Below are 17,072 nucleotides of genomic sequence, written 5' to 3'. Positions count from 1 at the left end.
GGGTGCGGGAGGGGGTGTCGCCGACCCGCGCGAAGCGCGGAAGCTCTTGAAACGCATACATTTTTACATGAATTCTACCTTACATTTTGAATTATATACCTAAAATTATGAATATTACCTTAAAATTATGAATTTTATCCTAAATTTGTGAATTTTACCCTAAAATTATGAATTTTACCTCAGATTATTTTTTGGGGAGGGGGGCTAGGGTACTTGGGTCCCCTCACCAAAATTATTGAGGGGCCGGGCCCCCCAGCCCCCGCCCCCGGTTCCGGAGCCACTGATTCAGTTCAAAGGTTGAAATATTTTCAAGGTCACAACCAATGTATATATTCACTCAGGTGCATCTGAACGAAAAAATAACACCACAATAAAACAGAATCGGAACATTCCTGATCGGAAGTAACTTGCCTGGATGGTTCTGTCCTTGATATCTCTTGACTGCATATATCTCATGTGACTGCATGTGTGTCACAATGAGCATCGGTATGTGCTTTTACAATGCAATTGAGTTATTAAAACAGAAGGTAAGTTCTTCAATTTATAATATACATTGCTATTTGGAAGACAATTTTAAGCTTTACTTTTGTGGTCTCTAAAATTGAAAAGCTAAAATGAAAACCTGACAATCTGTTAATAGTTAAAGTACTGCACTGTGCAGCACGCGTGTATAGATACGTGTGGCCTACTGATACTGTGTTGAACCATTGGAGCGATGTGAACTGTGTTTAACATTACAGTACTGATACAAGAACAAGCTGTGTTTGTATTGACCTCATCCAAATTGGTTGGGCATGTTGGATCAATATATGCTTTATTTGTTTACATATCCAGATATACAAAACCTTTACAAACTTATTTATAACCTAAACAAGTAGTTTGCATGTAGGCCTATGTGAAGTGCTTATAGTATAGTACGGCAGCACTTTTCCACAGAAGCATGTTCAGTCTGCCGCCTGGACAACCAATTCTTTAGAAATGCTTAGTCGCGCTAAAAGTCGATCGATACATGTAAAAATCAGCACAATTCAGAGATACACCTTTTTGCTATGAATTTAATTTTCTCGGTCAAATATAAAGCAATATTTTTTTTTCTTCAGTAATGTCAGTTAAAAACTTGGTGCTTGAATATACATTTTTTTAAATCCTGGTGTTAAAATTAAGCATCAAATTGTGTCTTTTAGTGTGATATTTTGATTTTTATAGGCCTTGAATTCGCCTGCGAGCTTTTTACGGAATTCATGTTTTAGCGTCTCAAACTAACATAGTTTGCTAAAGAAAGATATTTCCCACCTCTGTAAAGCACATCGTGTGGGTCTATATGTTATAGTTTTGTCAGAATTTCCGTTTTTGTTTACCCTTTTTCCATTCATGGTCCGAAAATGTCAAACTAAGTAAAAGTAGGCAATGGTGAGTACTTTTATCTCGAGAGCAACCAGCTGAAATAGTCGATATTTCCTTTGTTGTTATCCAGGTCAATTTTTCATTGAAAGCAAATTGCCCGACCAGCGATTAAATCCCCAATTGGGTGTTCTGGTTAAACATGATCAGTAGGAGCGCTATAGGTCTGGGAATTTCTTTGCTATATTGAAGTTCTAGCAACACTATAGCCATGCCGGTATTCCTATTAAACCCAGGGATATCGATCCACAATGCTAGTACTAGCCTTTAGATTTCACGTGTTGATTTAGAAATTTTTTCAGCCGACATTGAAAGATGGTGAAATCAAAACGGAAATTCTGACAAAACTATGATATATAGCTCACGGTGATGTGCTTTAGAAAGTTGGGGAAAATCCTTCATTAGCGAACTATATTACTTTCAAAAGCTAAAAGGTTGATCCAAGAAAAAGCTCGCGGGCCGAGCTGAAGCCTATAAAAATCGAATATCTTACACTAAATGACTGAATTTCAGGCCTAAGTTTAACACCAGGATTAAAAAAAAAAATCAGTATCAAGCATTATAGTTTTTCCAGCCATTTACTGAAAAAATGAAAATTATTGCTTTTCATTTGGCTGAGAAAAAAATTTTTACACTGAAAAGGTGTAACTCAAAATTTTGCTCATTTCAACACCAATTTCGATCGTTTGTATTGCCTCATTAAATGACTGAGTGAGCCTTGCAGAACAAAAGAATCGGTTGTGCAGGTAGCTGACTGTGTTTTGGTGTCCATAGTTTTGTTTTTGGTGGATTTTGCTTTTCAAACTTTCAAAAATAAGTTTATGTCCCCTGGACCTCTGTCAGCATTGAGGATTTGGAGATATGGAGGGGAAAAGTTTATACGGAGGTCAAAAATCTAAATACTTAATATTGTTGGAAAGTTTACCAAATTATCCCGTTAACGGTCAAGAAAACTTACTGTTACCTATCTGTGGCATACCCTTCTGGATCGCTATGACAAGCGGAATAACCGTTGGTGAACAATACTTGAGCAGTTTTGAATTTTGCGTCTGTATCAACTTTGACCCTCCATATCTCAAAATACTCAACGCTGACTGAGGTCCAGTAATTTTTTTAAAGTTTTTTTAATTGGTGACCAAGTAGAAGTAGAAGTAGAAGTTAAGAACCAAAATCTATCAAAAACAAAACCATGGACACCAAAACAACGAGTATCCACTGGCAGCCGGACTATCGGATGTATTTAGGGACTTCAACTTGTGACTATGACTTTAAGATTGCCTTATGGTCAATTAGGGTCATCAAACTTTACTAATGAAAATAACACCACTTCTTTTCAATTTTATTTCCATTTGTAGTCGTGGGAATCAGCATGCAATTATCGATATCAAATCTTTCCGCTGAATAATTTTCTCACCATTTGAATTCAACATGCCAAACAGAAATAGTAAGTGATGTAGTTTGTATATTATTATAAATAATGACATCGAATATTAAAATCGTATCTCCTTAGAGATTGTATTAATTAATTAATTAATTTATTAATTTATTAATTTATTAAATTATTAATTTATTAATTTATTAATTTATTAATTTATTAATTTATTAATTTATTAATTTATTAATTTATTTAAATAAATAAACAAATAAATTTATTTTTGTGAATATTCTCAGTCATCCAGGTAGATAAACATAATACAATGAATATTGAATTTGTTCATCTATTTTTGATAGCGACAGTATCAGATGAGACTAATCAGATGATGAACCATTGACACTTGATGGTCAGTCTGAGTGATGATGCCTCTCACAGCGTCATCATCCCTATATCTTCGTGTCAAAAATTGCCATGATAGTAGTGCAAATCCACTTGTTCTTCAACATCACCTGGACGATATAAGATACTATAGCGTTTCCATTCATTAGCTGAAATTACACGCTTTTTACGATCTGTTTTCTGAATTTCAATACGCACAGTAACGCTTATTGTATTCTTTCAATACATGTATTCAACTGTCAGTCTTACAAATGTTTTTTGTACCAAAAGCAAAAATAATGGTATATACTAAAGGGTTTGAGAATATAATCACATCAAAAGAATCTACACCACATTTAGTCTATTTTCATAATAAGAATAAAATCAATTCATACAATATGCAACGAAGGAACGTGGTCTCTTTGTCCGTGAGTTTACTATTCTATACAGACCATTGAAAGATTCGACCCTCAACATTATAATGACAATAGGTTGTTTATTTTGAAAGAAAACGCATAGCTGGATCGCTGAGCTATTAGCGATTGGCATGATTGGTTTTTAGCCAATGATTCAGTTAGGACGCTGGACTACCGATTGTTATTGTTCTGCAAGGCTCAAGGCAATACAAACGATCGAATTTGGTATTCAAATGAACAAAATTTTGAGTTACACCTTTTCAGTGTAAAAATTTTTTCTCGGCCAAATGAAAAGCAATAATTTTCATTTTTCAGTAAATGTCAGGAAAAACTGTAATGCTTGATACTGTATTTTTTTTCAAATCTTAGTGTTAAACTTAGTCGTGAAATTCAGTCATTTAGTGTAAGATTTTCGATTTTGATAGGCTTCAACTCTGCCCGCGAGCCTTTTTTTTGGATCAACCTTTTAGCTTTTCAAAGTAATATAGTTCGCTAAAGAAGGATTTTTCCCAACTTTCTAACGCACATCACCGTGAGCGATATATCATAGTTTTGTCAGAATTTCCGTTTTGATTCCATAATTTTTGACTACCAGCTGAAAATTGTTCAAATCCACGCGTGAAATCTTAGGCTAATACTAGCATTGTGGATCGATATCTCTGGGTGCCCGGCCTGGATACAGAGTTGCCAGAACTTCAATATAGCAAAGAAATTACCTAGTGTTTCAATTGTCATGAAGGTGACTGGGTATAGTGCCTTTTGTTTGTGTTTGTTTGAAATTGCTTAAACCCACCGAAAGTCATAATGAAGCAGCCAAAACAATACAAGGTTAAACATGGAAGTTTATAACAACCTATTATAATGACCTAAAGGAAAAATCATTTATGGCAACAATGAGCCTTGCATTGTAAGTCATGGTTAAAATGTGTTGAGTACCCACCCCACCCCCATAGGCCTACATAATATTACATACCGGTACCTTATAATATTTATATAGCACGGCTATTATAGCTATAGCCTACATTTAGAAAGTAGGTCCTATAGCGCTAAATTATGACAAATAGGCCTACACAAACCCGAACGCAAGTCTGAAGGGTGTAATGAAAATGCCAACCCGCGATGGGGGGGGTCATTCAAAATTCACCTGGAGATAGGAGGGACAGAAAATTAAAATCCCTCTAATAACACGCGAATTTTTCTAGGTTTGGACAGTGGATTTTCCCAAGGACCTCATCCTAGGTAAATAAATAAACAAACAAACAGACAAAATGGTTTTCATAATCATGGAATCCATAGCCCCTATAAATTGAAATTGCAGGCTATCACGGGAGCAAATTTCCAAAATTCACCTCATTTACCAGAATTGGGGATTTGGGCTACCAAATCGCTGGTCAGGCAATCCTGGTTTTCAATGGAAAAGGGACCTGGTTGACAACAATTGAAATATCGATTATTTCTGCTGGTTGTTCTCGAGATAAAGTACTGAGTTTGATATTTTCGGAGCATGAAGGGAAAAAGGGTAAAATAAAAACGGAAATTCTGACAAAACTATAATATATAGACCCACACGATGTGCTTTACAGAGGTGGGAAATATCTCTTTAGCAAACTATATTAGTTTGAGACGCTAAAAAATGAATTCCGTAAAAAGCTCGCGGACGAACTAAAGGCCTATAAAAATCAAAAATATCACACTAAAAGACAAAATATGATGCTTGAATTTTAACACCAGGATTTAAAAAAAAATGTATATCCAAGCACTATGTCTTTAACTGACATTACTGAAGAAAAAAAAATATTGCTTTATATTTGACCGAGAAAATAAATTTTATAGCAAAAAGGTGTATCTCTGAATTGTGCTGATTTTAACATGTATCGATCGACTTTTAGCGCGACTATGCATTTCTAAAGAATTGGTAGTCCAGCGTCCTAACTGGGTTGATTTTAAAGCAATCGCTCACCGAGCAAGGAGTGGAGTGCAAGTATAAGCAGTGACGACCAGACATTCTAGCAACAAGAGCAACATTTTCAATGGGTTTATGTGCACCTTTTGAATAGGGGTCTTTTTCATGCAAAGAGTCACCATGGCAACAAATGTTGGGCTATTAAGACATCAACATTTGCAAAACAAAACTGGGTTTCCTTTTGCTTTTGATGCATAGATTTTGAGTTATTATCTCATAATAAAGGGGGGTAATTACTTTTTGGTAGATGTTTATGTTCAACATTTGAAAATACACATTGAATTGCCCGTGAGTTGCGTGAAAATGTGAGATTCAATAACGTGATGAACATTAAAAAGAATTAAATACGTATTTACATATTTAAATTCATCCCGTATTAGACAGCCCGTTAACCATAGCCCTAACTGCACTAAAATGCTTAATTTGAACTTTTAAGACATGTCGTACAGTGCTTAATACAAGCACTGTAGTAGATAGACTGGGTTGGAATGAGAGCAATTGACGCTGCGGAAAGTACAGAAAGTGTCTGGTTGTCCCGAGGCTCAACTGAACAAACGTAATTTCATTTTGCAGGATCATTCGGTCGATTTAAGAAATTTCTTCTGGATTTTGCCAACGTCTTCAAGGCTTTTGTTGGAACAAACTATTTGGCAGTGTCTTTTGCTTTTAGCCAGAGTGGAATACTGGTAAGCATTTAAAAGCGAAATCTATAGAACATCAAGTAGATTCATAAGTAGCGGCAACCGGCAAGTAGTTTAAGTTCTTCGGTTTTTTTCTTGTTGAATTTCACATTATATAAAACTATCTATGTCAAAAACATAAGAATAAAATAGGCGGTAATTAAGGGTTATCGAAACATTTCCAAATAGCCGAAGTAATAAAAACAAGTAGATAGTAGTATTTCACGACCAATGAATTGCCGAAAGAGATATTTATATAAAGTTATAAAGTAGATCTACAAGAGTTGCCAGCGGTAATCATGGTAATACAGAATCGGCCAACATTTTTGTCGGCTACCGGTGTATAGTCAGACATCTCAGAATATGTTAAACCTATGTTAAATGTATTCAAATACTAGAGAAGTATTTTTGCTCAAACTTTGTTTTCTTCAAATTCTTCATTTTGCAACCTTTTGCCATCCGGTCGACAGTAATTCTCTACCTTGGCTTGTCAAAAGGAATGTCTTTCAGATTAAAAATAGAGTGATTTATATTTTTAACATGTAATGGTCATTATCAATAAATCACTCAACTTGTCAATTGTTTGAAATAAATGGCAAGGTGATGAAATAAAGGGCAAGGTGAGTGATCACCCAGGCAAAAATAAATCATGGGTAGCCCATTCCTAAAATTCGCTATTGGTTGATATGCAAATCATGCCATGAACATGTTCATGTCATGAACATGGCAAGACATTCCGATTCTTTTGTTTTGTATGTGACATGAACATGTAATAAAATCCTCTATCGAGGATATATGGCCATAAAATTAAGGGGTGAATTTTGAACCCATGAAAAATATAATTGACGCACTTGATTAAGGAATTCATGGGCATGGAGGTAGAGAGAATTGGACACTGACCGCGATTCATGCCCATGAGTTACCCATGAACATGCCTTGAACATGTCAAGGCTCTGAATCTGAACAAATGCATGACACAAAAAAGCATGCAAAAGCATAAATGTTCATGTGTGAGCATGAGCAACCCATCAAAAATTCACACATTCACGATAATTCATGCCCGTTGCTAGCCAAATTAAAATAGGGCATGTTCTTGACATGTTCTTGGCAAGATCTTGGCATGTTCTTGGGCATGGCTCATGCCTAAATTTTTACCTGGACAAATTTTATTTTATTTATTTATCTGTCTAATAAAACTCTAATATCCTGTCATTTGCAGTTAGGATCGATTGGCATTGTCCTTATAGCACTAGTCACAGCTCACTGTTGTCATCTGTTAGTGAAATGCAAACGGGAGGCAATCAGACAACTGCTTCGTCCAACGCATGAAATCGACTCCAAACCGGGCAGACATGACGCGGCGACCAAAAAAGATGGCGACGAGCGGGAAATTAGCGTCAAACATTCACTCTCAAGAGCGCGAATAAAAGAACAAATTGAAATGCATCTGTCTTATGGAGACGTAGCATGGGTTGCTATGGGAAGATGGGGGTTAGCTCTCGTGAACTTTGCACTTGTGGTTACTCAAATTGGATTTTGTGTTGGTTTTACTATTTTTCTGGGAAATACAGTGCAGAAAATGTTTCCTTTGGTAAATGGAACTCTGAGTTTTCCAGCTGGAACTTTAGCTCCTAGCAATAACATCACGGGTACTTATGATGATCTCGTTACTGAAAGCACTTCTAATATGACAACGCTGATGAAGACCACAGCGCATTACAACATGACCACAATGGCTAATTCAAGTGCTTTAAATCCACCAATGGTTCCTCCAACACGACCTCGATACGAGACGTTAGTTGCAGCAATGGTGCCGATATTTATTATATTTGCCTTTCTTCGGAATGTTCGTCACCATCTTGGGCCGGTCAGCATTGTCGCCAACACAGCGGTGTTTCTGGCTTACTTTGTTGTAATGGCTTATATTGTTATAGGTATGCTGGCTATATCATTCAATATATTATATTTTGTGCTAAATAATATCATGTTTCATAGTGATAATAATAGTCCTCGACGTTTTCGTATAATGACGAGACGCACATAAAATTAACAGAAAGACATGTGAAAAATAAATCACGGTCATATATATATATATCCGTCATCCTAATCTTTATTCTGTTTTAACCAGTCAACAGCACAATAGCCCAAACCCTATTATGCTTTTGACCAGTCCTGAACAATGATTTTATAAAGTCGATACATCACATGGGCGCAGCCATTTGCAGTTGGCGCCAGGATGTCTGGCATGTGGCTTGAAGCTCTGCGGGTGGTCTTCCTGTAGTTTTCAATGGCAAGATAGTAACTGTGGCCGTTTTTCTTCTTAAAAAATTGTATTTTTTTTGGCAAATTCAAAACAATTTTACAGAAAATCCTCTCGATAACTTTTTTAATCTGTCGACAAAGTTTTTACAAATATTGTTTTGTGCATTGTATGTGAAACTTAAAATCGCCCAATGCTCAAGAATTTTTGCAGTAAGCGGTTTATTAAAATGTCATGATTAATTTTCAAAATTCTCCTATTCATTTGTGTGTGTAGCTGAAAATCATCCAGACATCTGACAATGGGTCGTCTGCTAATGGCCGCCTCCATGAGCTATACTCGATAATATATTATCGACTTTATAAAATCATTGTACAGAACTGTTGACTGGTTAAAAATGCGTCGATTTGATAATGCCCTGTTCACGTAAAGTTGGAGATGGTGTAAAATAATCTTGTATTCGCCACTATGATGAAATAAAGGCTATGGTAAAAAAAAAATCTTTAACGTCTTTGATTCGGATGTAATTTTTCACCTAAACACCTTTGTAATTTCAGATTTTGATATAGATTCGAGTGTTAGGTGGATACATTGGGCAACATTTCCAATATTCTTTGGTCAATTAACATACGCTTACGAAGGAATAGGAACGGTAGGTTTCAACGTTACACCCCTTACATTTTATAAAGTCCATTTTATAAAATTGTGGACAGCTCCTGGGGAATGGAGCAAAGCCACTCAGTGGCATATTCTTGGTCAAAGTTTCGTTACACAAACGAATGGGAATATTACAAAACAAATGCGTTATAAGTTTCTTTTGAAAAAAGGAGTTAGTGGGCGATTGGAGTTTCTGTAGTGAAATAGTTTTAAAGAAGCTAAGGTTTCAAGTTGGCAAACACAATACATGTACGTTTGAAACGTGGCATACGTGGCCAAATTTAAAATATTGCCTTTGGAAATGTGCAAGAATATAACACATGTTTCACATCAATTCCCATCAGATAATACCTATAGAATCTAGCATGACTGGAAACCGATATCTCTTCGCTCCGTTCTTGTACATCGGCTTAAGCATTTTACCGTAATCCAGGCGTCCATTGGCATTATGGGATATATGAAATATGGCGATGAAACTCAACAGATTATCATATGGAATCTACCATCTCATAGCATCATTCCCTACATCCTCGATTCTGTGATATGTTTGGGTGTTATGTTAACTTTACCTCTAATGAATTATCCAGTTATTGAAATCTTGGAAGACTTGCTGTTTGCACAAGGTTAGTGTCTACCTCTAAATCAATTTTATTTGCCTTTTGAAATTAAAGTTTTTAACTTTTTTTTGCATGCGGTCTCTTTTTACACACTGTTTTAAACGTGTTGCAAATATAAATGTATATCAACAACACAAAGCCTTTCGTGGCAGTTGAGATTGGATTAAACATATTACATCATTTCACTTGATCAAGAGGGTGACAGTAAAATGGTTCACTTGATTTTTGTCAGTGTCCTTCTTTTCCTTGATCTTAGCTTGGATTGAGCATTTAATATATTAAAGGCTGGTCCCCATCAGGACCCTAGCGTAACTCCGCACGGAGCGATATTACAGGTTTTGCCCTGTAAGTGTACAAAAGTGTATTCTGTACCGGGATTCTGTACTTTCGGAGTACATCATTCTGTTTGCGTTTATTTTATATTTTATTTGTATTTTGTTTATTTGTATTTTTATTTTGTTGTTGTTGTGGGGTGGTGCATGTTTGTGGTTGTGCGCGCGGTCCCGCATGGTTATAAATATGCGTGGGATTTGACATGTACCTTGACATGTCTTTACTTGTGACTCCTTTTACTTTGACATTGAATGTGTTTCTGTACATTGACTAATCATTCATACTTCAGGTAGAATATTGGGACCACCCAAACCAGAAACGGACCCAAGTTCTGGACAGTCAACCGTACAAACTGATTATCAACCATTAGTAGACGAAGATGATGACGAAATTATCGCCATATTAAAAAGGTTGCCTGTAGCTAACTCTATCCCCGATTCTGTAAGTACTTTTTCATTCTGAGTTCAAATTTCGAACGATCATAAATAATGTTGATAAAGAGAGCAAACCATATGTGATGCGATCAAGCAAAATCGGTCGAAACTCGGCAATAATAAATTTTAAGTTTCTTACAGGATAGTAAAAAACATTTACAAAGCTGTATTTTGCAGAAACCCCCATTGAAATTGAACATCCAGTTCCAAAGATATGAGCAATTAAAGAGTTTCCAAAACAACAGGAAACAAAAGGAAATATTTCCTTTGTTTGGCTATATCTCAAAATCAATATTTCCGAGTTCCGACTGATTTTGCTTGATCGCATCACATATGTTCAACGGTGTATCGTGGCTGCCCTACCCGGGGGGGGTGCTAAAGAAAAGCAAATTATGCCGACCCGTTCAGCAACAGCCCGAAAAGGTTGACCCATTTTTTTCCCACTCAGGATGGCTCTCGAAAATCTAAAAAGTGGTGGGTGGGGGAGGGGGGTAAAATTTAAAAAAAGAAAGAATTGAGGTGTTAACCAACAATTACCACCACCGCATCGAGCTGTGGCTCTATTGGCGCCACAAATAGTATAGTTACATTAGTTTTCCATAAATTTCCCGCCTTTTTTCATTATTAGTTCTTGTATTGTACAAATAGAAATATATTTTGCAGCATCCCATATTCAGAAACATTTGAGACTACTTTTTTTTTGCATTTTCGACGGAGTCATGTGCTGCTGTATTGCGGAGTACAGAATTACCGACATCCCATGTCTATTACCATAATCGTATCTATTTTAGATGCTCGAGTTGGGTACACCCACGGGAGGAACTCTTATTTTCTTCTGCTATTGGTTTTTAATGTAGGTTTCTGCATGGAAACGCAATTTGTTTCGGGCCATACTAGTATGCGCTGAGTCTGGTATTGCCATCGCTTTCAAGAATGAATATGCCTACTTCAGTGCATTTGTAGGTACGTTTTATACCACAACCAACAGTGCGCAAAAGAAGGTACCAGTTATGTTCGGCCCCTGTATATCCTAAACAAAGAACGATAAAATAAAGTTGACCCCGGAAGAAAACCTCATTTGAATCCATCTTGCTCGGTCAGCGTTGCCGATACCTTATCAGCAGTGGAAGAAGCACAAAGGCGTGGTGAATGAACAATTGACCCCCAGTAAAAGTTACAGAGTTAAAGAGTACATGTATTGGCTGCTTGTGTTAATTTGGACATAATGTCTTTGTTAATGATAATACAGGGATGAACATAATTGGTACTTGATTATTTTGCGCACTGTCTTTAGGTGATATTTGCCTAATATGCGAGGGGACGTGGCGTTACCATGGTTTCTCATAAAGTCATGAATGTAGATTATTGGAAAGAATTATACATAAATTAAGATACTGTTAATGACAATTAAATAACAATTTTACTTTTTTTAAAAATTGTGTGTCGCGTAGTAACGTAGGTTTCTTGTCCTGGCCTGGCTTATGTGGGTGGGTGGCTTCGGCCATGCAGAAATGTTGGCTAGTCAAACATTTCTTATTCCCATCTTTTCCTTGGAGTGGGCGTCTTGCGTAAGGCACTTAACCGATCACATATGGACCGTTTATAGTAATTTGATATTAGCCACTATGCAGAAATTGCTGTGATGTCATATAAATCACTAACATCGTTTGCGGGTTTTCCGATACTGAATCATTTATGCATTTGGTTAATATCTACAGGTGCTGTCGGTGGAACTCTCCTCGCTTACATCATACCTTGCGTCATTCATCTCAAATTACATGGTAGGCGGTTGTGGTTGCCAGTAATTATAAAGGATATCATTTTAATAATGTTTGGAATTGTTGGAGGTGTTGCCAGCGTTTTCGCTTCCGCCGTTGCCATATTTGATGGCTAGTAAACAGTTACATTACTAGCGACTGTCATTAAATCCTCAACTCCTTTTTAACAAATTGTGTTTTTAAGATGCTTACTGACTTGTAAAATATAAGGGCTGAAATACAAAAAAAGAATAGTTGATATATATATGAGAACTTCAAATGTATTTTGCTATTGTTTGCTATTATTATGCAGTGATTTTAAGGGAAATTTAATTAAATTGTCCAGTTAGCAGTGCACATAAGTAGAGTAACAGTCAAGTGGACAGAAAGTATGGAACGATGTGCCAAATTCGGTTAAATGATCTAAATATAGATTATAATTATAGGAAGTATCAGATCGTTTCCTGACAAGAATAATAATTAAATCTTGAATTAAATAAATTGTATAATGAATTAAATAATTTAATCATGACAATTATAAACGCCTCTAAGGTTACTATATGAAAGCTGATTTACTGAAATATAATAGAAAATTATTCAAAAATAAAGTATCCTACGGTACATGTCTTTCAGGGTCACCCTCTACTTTTACCTCAATTCTGCGTGTTTGTTGATTGAAGGATGTTTAACCATGTACCAAAAACGTGCAAAGAACAACTATGCAGGGTAAATTTAAGTGATACATGAACTACCCCAGCTATGTGGGGATAGCTAAAGCGTTAGTATGAACTGAATTGTTTAAGGATTCCTTACCTTCTGTAGCTTCAATGACATATACAGACTTGACATTTAGTATGGAATAATTTTTCGCAAAATTCCAAGACTGGTCTGGAAGGGGTCTGTATAACCCGCACAGGCTAAATATCAATTGGGGTGTGTCGGGAGATGGTGTACAATATTTTTTTTGATAGAAAATGTGCTTTCCATAAATTGAAATCATGGTGCTCATAATGTAGCGAATTTGCCTAAAATGGCGGATTTAGGAAGCTGAATTAGAGTTTTGTGGGGACACAATTTCGGACATTATGCAACATTGTTCTGTTATTATCAAATTTATAGGGATTTGAAGTGATATTTCTTAAACTTCGTCAGCAATTGGTATTAATCACAGCTGAAATGCACTTGAAATGTACCAATTTTTTGAACATGGAAGGAGCTTAAAATATGGTCCTTAAAAGTGATACGTTCTCAGAAAGTTTGAATGCCCCCCTCCTCCTCACCTCACAGGCTGTGTCACCCACTGTCGGATGTAGCCCTCCTCAAGTAGCTTCCATTTGCTTCTGTTCTGTGCTTCTCTTGCCCAGGTTGTACCCAAATAGGATGTGAGATCATCACGCCATCTTCGTTTTTGTCTTCCCCTTCTTCTCTTTCCTGTTCTTGGCTGCCATTCCGTTAACCTCTTTGTCCATCTATTGTCCTCTCTACGAGCTATGTGTCCCGCCCATCTCCACTTTGCCTCCTTGATCCTTTCCATGATATCTTTGACATTTGTTTTGTCCCTGATTTCCACTCTTTTTACTTTGTTACGTATGGTGATATGCAGCTTTTTCCTCTCCATAGCATGCTGTGCTACCTTGAGTTTTTGTTCTAAAAACTTAGTTGTTGTCCAGGTTTCACAACCATAGGTCATTGTAGGTAATACACACTGGTTGCCCCCCCCCCCTGGTGTCAAATATTTTAAACTTACGGTACAAAAGAACTGCGTAGATTCTATTCTGGCTGACCAATGAACTCACACTGTTTCTTTGTGTACAGTAAGTTTATAACATTTGGCCCCAGTGACGCATTCAAACGTTCTGAGTGCGTACCACTTTTAAGAGCCATATTTATTCAAGCTCCTCCCACTTTCAAAACTGGTAGATTACAAGTGCATTTCAGCTTTGATGAACACTTATTGGTAATTAGGTTCAGTAAATATCACCTTATATCTCAATAAATTTGATAATAGCAGAATAATGTTGCTCAAATTCAGAAATTTACCCCCACAAAAATCTAATTCAGCCTTCATTAAATCAGCCATTTTATGCCAACTCATAACATTATGGGCGTCACAATGTAAACTTAGGGAAAGCACATTTTTTGTCAAAAATTATTTTACACCATCTCCCAACACACCCCAATTAATAGTTAGCCCGTGCGGTTTATGCAGACCCCTTCCAGACCAGTCTTGGAATCTTCCGTACTCCATATTCCATACTATATTTTAAGTCTGTTTATTTCAGGTGTGAAATATTTCACTCATGTACGGGAGTGCATTAACATCAGGCTGTAACTTTGCATTTAAGTACATCCCCCATCTTCTGCATTTGCCTCTTATTTTGATTTACTATGTTGGAAATATATAGAACCCCCTTGCGAACACAAACATGATCTTAAAACACTATAAAAGGCACTGAAACTGAAACAATTAAAATGTTGTGAATACTATTTTGTCAACTCATAAAAAAAAAAAATTACAATGTTTAGCAACATGTTTTGAAAATGGTTTTTAATGTTATTATGTTTATACTGTTGATATAACTCGACATTAAAGCGTTATCTGTAAAACGTTTTGTGTTTACTTGGCTTTTACATAAATGCACCGTTTATATAACTCGACATTAAAACTTTACCTATAATACGTTTTGTGTTTGCTGGGCTTTTAAATAAATGTTGGTGTCAAAACAATATCTTCATGAGGTAAGGTGATGAGGTAAGGCACCACGTCGGTGTTCGGTTTATGTACCGATGACTCTTTGTGGCATACCTGGTGATGTAATAAATTGTATCAACCATAATAATTAACATTTGCATAGGGTTATCGATGTTCATAAAAAAACGAAAGCACTGTGCAAATGTTCAGGGTACGATAGAAAGAGCCATCGGTACCTATTGGGGCACCGATAGTGTTATAGGACCAAATTAAATGTTGTGCCTAAGGGGATGAAAATAAAATGTGTTGGGGACAATCTATTTAGGATATTCTGTCTCATTTAAATGCGGATCTATTCACTAAAGCTATTCCATTTGAATCCATACATTCCTATGGAAGACACGACCTTAATCTTCCACACAGGGAGTGTGAATTTCAAATAGGGCTACCTGAATGGGTGTCTCTATTTGAAATTTACACCCCCTGTGTGGGAGATTAAGGTCATATCTTCCACAGGGGGTGTTCAAATGCAATAGCTCATTCTCCATTGTAGAATGCTCCCTAGAATTCAACAAGCGATATTTTAGTCAAGACAAAATGACATTATTTTTATTGCTTACTTTTTTATTAGTTTTATTTATTATACTCTCAGGGATATTTTACTTATCCATATAAAACAGTGTGTCTACTTAATATTAATACAAGAATTATACAAACAATTTATAATAGCCACAATGGTCACAGACATGATATGTCCATTCATTGCACTCACTCATTGCTTAAAAGTGGCAATGGCCGGAGTCCTATGATTCCGTAGAATCACATATTACCATGAATTCTCCATGTTTAATTGGAACCTAATGCACATACTCTGCACTCTGCTTTACCAAATTTGTTGAAAAAGGTACCGATATGGGTTTTTTTGGTTGGGTTGGGGGGGGGGGGGGGGTGTTTTTGTAAATTCTAGAGAAATGTTTATTTTAATTTAGTTTGTAAATAGTAATAAATTATGTAGCAAACATTAAATATATTTTGTTATAAATAATATTTATAAATTATAATGCTTTTCTTGAAAAACCTGAAAGCTTATGTACAATTTTTATTTTATTGCGCATGATAATTAAATTCTTTATCAATCGTTAATCAATCGGAACAGTCGCGTAAAACATTTAAAGGGGCATTTCGTGATCCACAGCCTCATCCCCCACTTTTCCCAAAAAAGTTGAGATTTTTACACCACTGGATACCTCTGGCTACATAATGTTTATGTACCAAATATTTCTTGCAGATTAATTCGTTTAGCAAAATATCGCCAAATTTGAATTTCGTTCTGGTGCACCAGAACGAAATTACAACACATTGTCTATGGAGCAGTGTAATACACATAATCATGCATAACTCGCAAACGCAAAATCGGAATCAACTGAAATTTTGGAAATTAGCTTTTTCGTGGATATCTACTGAAAATGTCATAAAAAGAGGATGCTAGGATCACGAAATCCTCCTTCAAAATATTTCAACAAAATATTATTTTGGATCAAACCATGACCATAGAGTATAATAAGTCATGTGTTTTGTTTACATAGATTCAAATTTCAAATATAGGTTTCTGGAGGGCAGAAAAATACGGCCCGCAATTTTGTTTGGCTCCGATACAATTAATTGCTCCACGCTACATGGTGTGAGTACTGATTGCCAAATGGCCTGCCTTCCATCACTGTTGACGGCCAAATGGCTTGCCTTATTCTCGTGCACTGTTTTTGTTGTGTTGTGATAATATGAGTTACTTAACGCGGCAGTAAAACCGGGCGCCTTATTGTTAATTTTGCACCTTCAAACATTCAAACCATCTCAAAAGTTATGTCTTTATAGTAGGAAACTTTCACACTTTTGTGCTATTCCTTTTCTCCTATCGGCACCAGATAAATCGACCTTCCTTTTTACGCGCTATTAACCAATCAAGGATCGTAGGAAATTTGATTGACAGTGACATCAGACGCAAACTAGTCTTTTTTTTTTACCTCTGTCTTCAATTATAGTTTGATCAGATCGTAATCGGCGTGGCTTATAACATCGCGGATTAATATCAATATATTTTATTTTAGAGTA

General features: G+C 36.2%; 1 protein-coding gene across 5 annotated transcripts; it reads left to right on the top strand.

The window, feature by feature from the left end:
- Nucleotides 1–408: 408 nt before the first annotated feature.
- On the top strand, nt 409–13,542 carry LOC140147990 (uncharacterized). Of its 5 annotated transcripts, none has more exons than XM_072169814.1 (9): nt 409–527; nt 2,757–2,845; nt 6,107–6,219; nt 7,433–8,147; nt 9,031–9,125; nt 9,475–9,753; nt 10,370–10,521; nt 11,372–11,473; nt 12,233–13,542. In XM_072169814.1, exons 6-9 carry the CDS (start codon nt 9,579–9,581, stop codon nt 12,317–12,319), a joined length of 516 nt encoding a protein of 171 aa, XP_072025915.1. In that variant the 5' UTR covers nt 409–527; nt 2,757–2,845; nt 6,107–6,219; nt 7,433–8,147; nt 9,031–9,125; nt 9,475–9,578; the 3' UTR covers nt 12,320–13,542. The 5 variants fall into 3 exon arrangements, 2 of the variants coding, with proteins under 2 accessions (XP_072025915.1, XP_072025914.1); XR_011858429.1 differs by having other exon boundaries at nt 11,372–11,477; XR_011858431.1 differs by lacking the exon at nt 6,107–6,219 and having other exon boundaries at nt 11,372–11,477.
- Nucleotides 13,543–17,072: the final 3,530 nt, after the last annotated feature.

The sequence above is a fragment of the Amphiura filiformis genome, chromosome 3, assembly GCF_039555335.1.
Source record: "Amphiura filiformis chromosome 3, Afil_fr2py, whole genome shotgun sequence".
NCBI classification, from domain to species: Eukaryota; Metazoa; Echinodermata; class Ophiuroidea; order Amphilepidida; family Amphiuridae; genus Amphiura; species Amphiura filiformis.
The sequence above is the reverse complement of the archived record's forward strand: the minus strand, read 5'-3'. Positions and strand labels throughout refer to the sequence as shown.

Excerpts from the sequence above, each read along its gene's own strand:
- LOC140147990 (XM_072169813.1), top strand. The coding sequence starts at position 9,579 with ATGGGATATATGAAATATGGCGATGAAACTCAACAGATTATCATATGG. Across the intron at positions 10,522-11,371 it reads CTAACTCTATCCCCGATTCT|GTTTCTGCATGGAAACGCAA; the intron begins GTAAGTACTTTT and ends TTTTTAATGTAG. Across the intron at positions 11,478-12,232 it reads CTACTTCAGTGCATTTGTAG|GTGCTGTCGGTGGAACTCTC; the intron begins GTACGTTTTATA and ends TAATATCTACAG.